Source organism: Crocodylus porosus, unplaced genomic scaffold (assembly GCF_001723895.1).
Source record: "Crocodylus porosus isolate Cpor-Errol unplaced genomic scaffold, CroPor_comp1, whole genome shotgun sequence".
Classification (NCBI taxonomy): Eukaryota; Metazoa; Chordata; order Crocodylia; family Crocodylidae; genus Crocodylus; species Crocodylus porosus.
Window position 1 is genome coordinate 46,941,739 of NW_017728931.1, and position 10,340 is coordinate 46,952,078.

The window sequence follows — 10,340 nt, forward strand, 5'->3', positions numbered from 1 at the left end:
GAATAGCTGTACTTGTATGAAGTACCCTTATATCATTATAACTAGGACCACGCTGTCTGATGGTTGGAGTTGCAAAGAAGGGGCTGTATCACTAACTAAAATAGGGTAGTTAAAGCAAAATATCATTCTAGATTTAAAAAAGCCACAGTAATTTAAACCCCTGTGAAACTTAAAAATACCCTGCACAGAAGAAAAGTACAGGAAATGAGCATATCTGTATCAGACTGTAAAAGCATTCTTGTTTTCTTTTGGAGGTGTCAACTCATCTTTAAAAAGAGTAAAAAAATAAAAAGGAGGGGGCATACAAAAGCTAATTTTCTAAAAAAATCCAATACTTGCCTAATTAGCATTGTTCCTCAAATCTTTTCATGTATCTTTTCTACTTTCACAAACAATCTTTCCAGATCATTCCTTAGGTCATCTATTGTCGTCTTCACTGATTCCAGGGTGTTCTCATTCGTTTCAATTTTCACTGAATAAGCAACTAAGCTATCTACTGCAGTTCTGACCATTTTCAAGTCAGTATCGACCTGACTGACAGAAGACCTTAAATCACTGACAGAGCCTTCCACAGAAGACAGCTTTTCTATATATTCTTGAGGTTGTGCTTGATCCATCTGAGGCTTTTCTTGATCTAGCAAAGCCTTAACTTCTTTCTGGATGTTCTGAAGGACATCAGCAGAGTTTGGGAGGTCACTTACACTTCTTCTCAATTCATCGATATCATTGAACAATGAAATTTGAGATTCACTGAGACTTCTCAGAGTGTCTGATATTGAACTTGTATCAGCACCTGAGGTGTCCCGTAGAGCTGTAATGCCTTCCTCTAAGGAAACTAGCTTGTTCTCATGCTCCTCCTGCCTAGAAAGAAGGGATTCCATCTTTTTAATGTATTGAGTGGTAGCCGAAGTCAGGGACTCAAGACTGTCTTCTACATGTCTGAACCTGGATTCAAACCTTTCCTGATTCTTTTCAAGGATTTCTGGTATGTTTTCTGGGAGTTCATTTACATCCTGTTTGAGGTTGGCTTTAATATGCAGTAAGTCTTCATCAAGTCTTTTAATCTCATCAGGGAACTGTGTAAGGGATTCTTCAGCTTTAAGAACTTTCTCTTGTAAAGCTTTTAATGAAAGGTGTTCAGTGTCTGCAGCCTCTTTGAATTTCTCATGTTCCTGTTTAAGGTTAACTAGTTCTTTGACTTCAGTATAAACATCAGATTCCATTGAATCTATTGTACTTCTCAGCAACTCTATGTCCTTTTCTTTGGTTTTCATGGATGCTTGCACATCATCAAGAGCATCTTTCAGCACCTTTAACTCATGTTTACATGCGTCTTTTTCTTCCATTGAAGCAACCTTTGTTTTCATATCACTGATTTCATTCTGGCTCCTTTTCTGGACTTCAGTGAATACAGCAATGTTATCATTTATAGACTTGGTTAACTCTGTTAGTCTTTCTTCCACAGTATTTTCAAGAGACGTGAAGTCTCGCTCTCTTGAGTCCTTTACCATATGGATGCCATCAGACAGGTCTTTCAAGATTTCATTTTGTAGTTTCTCAAGAACTTCACTGATACGATTTATTTCATTCTCCCCTTGCTTAACAGTCTTCTCCGTAACTTCTTGCTTCTGCTGAACTATTTTCATCGCTGATTCAAAATCTCCAACTGTAACTTGAATGGACTGTACCTGAAACAGAAATCCACATATATTATACCTTAAAATGGCATCCTATGCATCTCTCAGAGGTACTTATAGCTCCTATTAGTGTAGAAGCTAAGCACATCAGAATCCATTATGTTTCCTGCCTCTCAACCCTGTGCTGAGGTTGGGAAGTACTATTATAGCCTTTTACAAACGGTAAACTAGGGACCAGCTCCACAAAAGTGACATTCCCAGCATCTCCCAGGAAGTCTGTGGTACTGAATCCAAATCCTTTGACTTGGCCCTCAAACCATCAAATCCTATTTCTCTTGGGCTCAATCTAACAGGCCTTAAGTCCTTATTTGGACAAAACTTACACCAGCTACTGCAAGAATTTTACTTTACGGACTGTGGGCCTGGGGCCTCTGTAAGTTCACTTTTTTTTAAAAGCATCTTTATCAATTTAAGCTTTAAATCAGAGTGATTGAATGGATGATTACGGAACAATAAATGAGTGTTAAATTATACAAGACAGGGCATCTTTTAAAGGAAAAAATGGATGATGGACTGGGGAATGAAAGTAGTAATGACACATCTAGGGCTTTCATTATATTTCATTTTCTCTAAGTTAACTTTAGTTTTTATATTTCTCCCAAACTGTGTTGTATGATGATAATATATGTTTAGTTTTAAAATATTTCAGTTATTTAGTGCCCTCTATTGTTACTGCTGGACAGGCTGACCTGGGCCCTTTGAACTATGAGCTGGTGGTCTCAATCCAGTTCAGCGTCTACATCAGGGGTGGGCAAAATGCAGCCTGCGGGCTAGATGCGGCCCCCCAGGCCATTCCATCTGGCCAGCGGGACCCCTAAAAATGTAGAAAGTTGATATTTATCTGCCCCTGGCTGCCTGTCATGCAGCCCTCAATGGCTTGCCAAAACTCAGGAAGCGGCCCTCTGCCCAAAATAATTGCCTGTCCTGGTCTACATCCTGAAAATGACCCCCACAGCTGGCACTAGTGGACACAGTTGTTGGCACTAGCAGCAAAAAGGACAAAGGTTGAATGAGTATGAAAATGAAGCACCCTTTCACCTTAGAATTAGGGTGAGGGCACATGAACATACCGCCACTACCTCTGCTGTTCCCAGTCCATGTATAAAAATCAATTCGAGTCTCCAAAGCTGCCAAGATGGTATTCATCACAAGCACTACATTAACATGATGGAAAATAAAAAGCAATTAAACTCCCACTGGCTTCAGTGGAAATTCTTCACCTACAATACCTTTAGGACTTGGGTACGTAGCAGTGCTGAGTAATGCCTGCTATCTTGCCTCCCTCTGTGTAGCACACCTGAGGTGTATAATAATGAGAACTACCACACAATCTGTCATGTGTGATGCACTGTTTCAGGGTAGCTCATCTATCTAATAACTAGATAATTTCACTGAACAAGATTTTTTTCTTTTTAGTTGTGAGTCTTGAAATCTTTTCTCTGCTTCTGATCCCACAAACACTTCTTACTGACTTAGTCAATTAAGTTACTAACTAATCATTAAATGATCCATATGCATGTTGACAAGATTAAGGCCTCAGACTGAACTTTCCTTCACCTCACTGGGGGTCTGAACTGAGCATGAACTGTAGAGTTTCGATAAGAGCTGTTCTCTTGAACGCAAACTCTGAATGACTTACTGTGGGGATGTCAAATGTGTTTGGCCCCCAGGCTGAACCTGGATCACAGGGCTCATGTACCAGACCCAGATCCACTTCTGGCAGTACGGCAAGCAATGTCAGCATTAAGCACTGCAGGTTGCCAGTGCTGGCGCTGACTCGGGGAGCCATGGGGGTTAACGCAGCTGCTCGCCCTGCTGCTGCTGAAACACATCTCCAATGGGATTCTATACAAACCCCTGATTTACTGTGTATTGGACCAAGTAACCCTGAGGTTTTCAAGACAGCCTGCAAAAGAAATGTGGCTTTACTCACCTTTTAACCTTTTTCTCTTGGAGAATAGGAGTAAGAATTTTCTCTCCCCACTCCCCTTTTTTAAGTCCACTTATTTTTTAATGTTAGAAATACTAGGGAAAATATTACCGCTATTCCTTGTGTTTGCTAAAGAACTAATGAACTAGAGAGGGAACTTTCTCAGCCTGTGGTTGAAGAGCCAAACACTCTTACCTTTTTCAAGAAAAACAAACATTTATCCCAAAAACTTGAAAAGACTTTGAGATAATAGGCATAATCTCTGCTCAAAAACTCTTTTTAATTGCTTAAGTTTTCAATTTAATTTGTTCTGATGTAACAACTTTTATTGGCTTTTCAGTTCTTCTGAAAAACCAGGGAAGGCAAAACCTGATGTCTGTAATAAAAAAAAAAAGTGTGGAAAAGCACCTTGGGAAGCTAGGCACGATTAAACACTACAGTCCCCCAAAAAGGACAAGGCCCCCTTACTCCAGCTTTTATACATTATATAGAACCAAAAATAACATCACTGGTTTCCTCTCAACTCAGTCTTTAAAAAATAAAATAAGTATTTTGCCTCTTTAATAGCATGTGACCTGAAAATTATACAAAATTAAAAATAAATCAAGTAGGAAGAGAATTGGGGTAAGATAAATCTACAAAATCACATTAGTCTAAGCTATTATCAGTGATCTTTTATTCTGATTATGCCATTGTACCAAGCTTATTTTTTCTGTACCACTAACACTGACATGTCACCTATTAGATGTCTGTAAACCTTATACAATGCAAGGAAACCATTATACACTTAACTCAGATACAAGATAGAATCTATATCAAAATCAAATTAAGCTGGTAAAATCACCCTGTTAATTAATTTGTCTTCAAAAAGTACTGTAAAACAGAATTTATTCAGTTTGCTGAGTTCAAATTGTACCACCCAAGGCATAAAATTACCAGAGAAAAAAAATGCCCAGTGGTGACCAACAGGTAACTCACCAATATAGAAGGAAGAACCCTCTACTGATGGAAAGAGACTTCTGACATAGGAAGGAGCAGGAGTGTTGGACTGTAGTTCTCTTAAACCAATTCTCTACTTGCCAAGATGGAATGTAGTTCTCTTAAACCAATTCTCTACTTGCATATTCTTGAGGGTCTCCATCCTAGTGGTGTAAATTAAAGTCACTCCCTTGCACATGATAGTCAAGCTAGACTAGTTTCTAATCTTACCTACCCTGTTACATCTCTATTCATTTTTTTCTAAACAATAGCTAACTAGCCCCTTAATAAGCCTCTTGCAACCCCCCAAATTCAAAATGATAATTCATGTTCATTATAAAGAGGTATAGTCTCTTGCCAGCTACTTCTGGATGGAGAAGCATAAAATATAGTCCCAGTCCTCCAAAGGTTTAATACTGTGAATAAAACTGACAAATATTCCTTATCTGCCATTTTTTCCCTCTTTTTACCAGCCATCTTATGACTGTATTTATTATGTCAGAAAATTTTGGCTCCTCTGAACACTGTACTGTGACTCAACTTTCCACATCATTTCCTTTCTTCTCTTACAGCTGATGAGAAAAGCAGTGAGGTTATATAACTCTTACGACAACGGCACTGCATGGCACAAGACCAAAAAGGGGGAAGTGCTCCACCAAACGGGCTGTACAGCAAGTGCTGTATGAGTAGAGTGCAGTATTCTACAGTGGAGTGCAGCAATGAATTAATACCAAGGCTTTTTGCTCTTAAGTGCCAACAGAAGAACAGACTTACCATAATGTTAAGTGTTCGACTGAAACACAGCATGATCTACATGCTCTATTTTGCATTAAGAAATGCATACCAAAAGTTAACCACCCCCTACATGCAACAGTTTTATGATTATTTCCTTTTAGAACTTGAAGCTTCCATAACAACTAATTAACTATAACTTTCTTTGTGTACCTGACTCCTACAGACAGAGCCAACCCTAGCGGGGTTTGGGGCCCAGGACAAATCAGCCTGTGCATAGCCCCCTTAACACTGCGCAGGGTCTCCATCCTTTTTCCACAGCATGGGGCTGAACTGCAAGCTCCAGGCAGGCCCCACGGGAGGGGCTGTGGCTGCTCTGCCTGGCTTTGCAGGACCCCCTGCAAAGCATGGGGCCTGGGGTGGTTGCCCCAATTCACCATACTCAAGGGATGGCTCTGCCTAGAGAGCACTACATAAAACTTATGGTTCTGTTTGCAGCAACCTAGAGAAGAAGGCAACTGATTATACAAATCAAATCTCAGGAAAAAAACTTTCTGTTAGTGATAGAAACAAGAACAAGTTGCTTAGGGAAGTTGTGGAATCTCCTCTTTCAAGAAGACACTGGGTTAGCAGTTGTCTGGGATACCTGAGGAACTGAAAATTCTGCATCTGTATGGACAGCTGAAAGTGTCTTCCAACCCTAAAATTCTGTATGTATTTCTATGTTTGTCAGGATTTGCTGGGATTTTCAAAGGAGCCTAAGGGAATTAAGACAACCAACTCTCACTAACTTTGAAAATCCCAAATGAAATACTCTTTCGACCTAGATGGAGTGATGCTGATACTTCTAACAACTGTGGTCTCTCTTTTTCATAAGCAATGGAAACCTCATAAGCAATGGAAAAAAGGGGCACCACCAACGATTTTCTCTGTTGCCTTCCTTTGAAGAAAAATGTTCTGTATCTGTCACAATCTTAAAAAAATCACTGCAAATTGAAGCCTGCAGCAGTCTTAGAGGTTCCAGATACAGGTAAGTACTCTTGCCCATTAGCAACAGAGACATGGGTGTGCATGTGATTAATGGTACATCCAGATGTTCAGGGAAGTTAGGTGGAGGTTAGATATTGTTTAAAATGGCCACCTGATCTAACTTAGTTTGCCCCCATGTGGGCCTTACCCGTAGATCCTTAGTTATGTCAATCTAAGTGCAAATTGTACAGAAGTTCCAGGAAGGTTAGATCAGTCAAGAAATGGCCAATCTGATCCAATTTAACTGTACCTCAGAGATGCACTAAATTAGATGGGGTTTGGCTAGACCGATCTAACTGAACTTCTGTATACGTTCTGAGCACAGCCCCAGGGCTGGGAAAGCCTGGCCACTACATGTTCATCCCAGCCCCAGGGCTGTGGTTTTCCTACCCTCTCCCCGCCCAGCACTGGACTCTTTTTAGCCCCTCAGCCCTTCCCCTCACCACCAGATGAACCAACCATCCTCTTCCACCAACCCACTGATCATGCAAACTGTTCCTGGTGCCAGTTTTACCAGCATTTAGTTGTGCAGGGAGCTGACTGAAGCAAACTGGGGTGTGGGGAGGGCAGGGGGGATTGGTTTGCTTGGGGAGGGGGTTGTTTGTCTGGGGGTGGGGGATTGGGAGGGCTAAAAATATTCCCTGGTTGGAGGGGAGAGAGGCTCCCCTCCCACCAAACCTTCCCTGCAAAGCCATCAGTCTGTCCCCACTCCTCTCCCCCTCGAACCCCAATTTACTTTAATCCAGGGGACTGGCAGGATCAGAAAGCCTCTCTTATCCCCCCCAAGCCTCCTGCAGACCCTGCTAGCCCCCTAATCTCCCCCACCCCACCTGTTCCATCCCCTACGCCAACTTACCTTAAAACAGGCCTCCAGCACCTATCTCATTACTGAGTTAAATCAGGGAAACGTTTTTAATCCAATATAACACCCAGAACTTCTAGCTGTAATGTCTGTATAAAGCCTTAGTCTGTCTGATCTTGTAGACAGCTTCTGTCTGGTGAGTCAACTGAGGATAGCAGTTGAGAAGAATTCTGTGCCAAATATTTCATAGATCTGGATTACCATTTGTTTAACACTCCTGCCAGCTATGAACAATGCAGCGTATGCCTTCTCTCCATAGGGGGAGGAAGAATGTTTTTCTGTTTCAGAAACTGGTCTGGGACTTCAAAGGCAGAACCCAAATTGCTGGTGCTGCCACAGGCTTTCCATGTGACCAAGACCAAATCACTTAACCTGCCCATGCCACTTTCCTAGCAATCAAACAGGGAAAACAAAACTTCTGTTCTTCACAGCGATGTTGCAAGGGAAGTCTGCGAGGTGCTCAGCTTTTGAAACAATACGTGCCATGGAACATACAGAATTATATACGCAATCTAGGCATCTAGGCTCTTTACCACATTATGTACCATATTTCTGTGCCACGCGTGCCCAACTTAATCTACCCCTTCCTTCAAATTGTGATTTATTTTTTGGTTTGTTTAAGCTAGGTAAAAACTATTAGGTGGGCCTGTTGTCAGTATCCTGTGAATTTGAAATCTAGTTAGCATGAGAAACTGAATTTAAAGTTAGTTACAGAGACTACACCTTCCCTGTACTGTTACAACTGTATTTTCATTTCGTCTGTTTCCTACATACGCTGGTGTGCGAAAGACCCGACATGAGAAAATGGCTAAGACCCCCTACTGATCCTGCAAACTGACCCATGTAAGCAGAGCCTTACACTCATGTGGGATGTTACAAAAAGGTCAGTGGAGTTCTGCGCAGATGGGTGGATCAGACCCCATATACCAGCTTACAGAACTGAGACGTAACTGAGCAGTCACACACAGGGCAGTGAAACTGCTCTCAAATGCACAAAACAAAGCAAATGAAAAAGAACTACTGGACTTCCCCCCTTACCCCCACCTTTTTAAGGCATAATTTCAGACATTGCTTTCATCTGATAGCTTTTCCCCTCGTATTTCACACTTTAAAAGACAAGGTGTAGAAATGCATGTACACTGCCACGTGTGAAACCCTAGCCTAAAACCACAAAAAAAAAGAATCCTTTGCAAGAACAAGGATGTTTCTCTCATCACAGCAGGGCCACACCCTTTGCTGACTACTTCATTACACTTCCCCAGCATCAAATGCAATGATGGCTGCTGGGTCTGCTGCTCTTGGCTGGAGGTAATGCAGGAAATTAGGAGGCACAGTAAGCAAGGAGTGTGAGTCACTCAGCAGTTCTGCCTGTGCCTTTTCTATAAAACAGGCGGGATTTTTGTTCTCCATAGTGCACAGCAGAAGCAGTCACCAGTGGTGGAAAAGTGAGGGCACGTCTCACTAAAGTTTTACAACAACACTATCTCCTGCAGTGCTATCCTAAATGGTAAAAAGCAGCAATCATATGAATGCAAAACCACATATCCTGGTGTATTTCAGTTAAGTTGTATTAACATCCAAGATATTAAAATTGTACTACCGAAAACGTGGGCCTGGCCCTTTTACCAGAAAGTGTAAAGTATATTTAATTTTATTATATAACACAGGTGAACCATGTGGATTGCAACTGAATAAGTTAGATGATACAGTAAGTTAATATAGCTGGGTTTCACCAGCCTATGTTCAAATCATGCCTACAACCGTGTATGAAAAGACTTTGGTTTTGTTTTTGTTCTTAGCACTTGCCCAAACACTGCAGACTGTTTCAATGGATAAGAGACTCAAGACTGGAACAGCAGAGGATGGGAGACGTCTCTGATAAAAGAGTATATGCCCATGGTTCTCAACCTCGCTGGACTTGAGGCAACTTTCCATAACTTTTGTGAACTGAGTGGCACTCAATTTCTTAAAAAGTAAGATATATAGATAGGTTACAGTGCACACCTCCTTCCTGTGACCAGGCAGGGACACACCTCAGCCTGGCTTATTTGCTTAACTCCTCACACCTTTCCTACCATGGAGAAGCAGGGCTGGAAGGGCCCTCCAGAGGTCATCTAGTCCTGTGGTTCTCAACCTTTTTTGTACCAGGACCATTTGCAAATGTTGATGGCCAGTCCTGACCCAGTGCCCCTCACTCCTGACCCGCTGCCCCCATGCCCCAGCCCCGCCCCCCCCAGTGTGCAGGGCAGGGGGAAGGGCATGCAGGGTCCCCCTGGCAGGCTGCAGCTCTGCTAGCCTGCAAGGGAAAACCCACAGCTTCCTACATTTTCCTCTTTTAAAGGAGAGTCCATCTTTAAAGTTTGTTCGTGACCCTTCCCTATGTTCTTTTGACCCACTTTTGGGTCACAACTCACGGGTGGAGAAATGCCGATTGAGTCCAACCCCCTGCCATCTCTATCCAAACCATCCTAGCCAATCTCAAAGGTCCTCCTCATCACTTGAAGGGTCCCGGCACCCTTCAAAAGACCTGGCAGCACCCAGGTGAAAATCTCTGGCCTATGCTGTAAGGCTCCATCCCGCTGACTGAATCCCCCAGTAGGTTTCTGCACTGGAGGCAGGACCCTGCTTGGATCAAGGAGACTCCTGTGGGCCAGGGGTGCCCAGACATGGAGGCAGTTTTGCTGGGCGGGGGTGGTGGTGGAGTTTCCTTTGCCGCCTGGGTTCAGAAGTGAGCCCCACTCTCCACTGCCCCGTTCTCCAGCTCCTACATGCATGCCCGCTCCCTGCCCTTCTGGGCACCCTCCTTGCTCCTTCCTTGGCCTGGGTGCCTCAGCCCTTTCCCAACGGGGGGGAGGGGAATGCCCGCACAGGCTGCTGTGGCACGTGCTGCGCTAGCAGGAGCCCCCGTGCCCGGCTGCCTCGCCGCTCCGGCGTTACCTGCTGCGCCAGCCCCTGCAGGCTGCGGGCCAGCTGCTCCCGCTGCGCGTCCGAGGCGTGGTGGCCCTGGGCGAGCTGCTGCACCTCCTGGCGGAGCAGCTGCCCGGCCCAGACCGCGGCGGCGGCGCCCGCTAGCAGCGCCACACACAGTAGCGCCCGCAGCGCCCGGCTGCCC

At 43.5% G+C, this 10,340-nt stretch overlaps 1 protein-coding gene across 1 annotated transcript in view; it reads right to left on the bottom strand.

Annotated features, from left to right (window-relative positions):
- Nucleotides 1–67: 67 nt before the first annotated feature.
- Nucleotides 68–10,340, bottom strand: part of CKAP4 (cytoskeleton associated protein 4) — an 11,518-nt gene continuing 1,245 nt past the window's right edge. The window contains exons 2-3 of the mRNA XM_019543899.1: nucleotides 10,166–10,334; nucleotides 68–1,688 (exon numbers count right to left, since the gene is read on the bottom strand). Coding sequence (XP_019399444.1) covers nucleotides 357–1,688; nucleotides 10,166–10,334 — 1,501 coding nt within the window. The 3' untranslated portion in view covers nucleotides 68–356. The remainder of the gene's footprint in view (nucleotides 1,689–10,165; nucleotides 10,335–10,340) is intronic.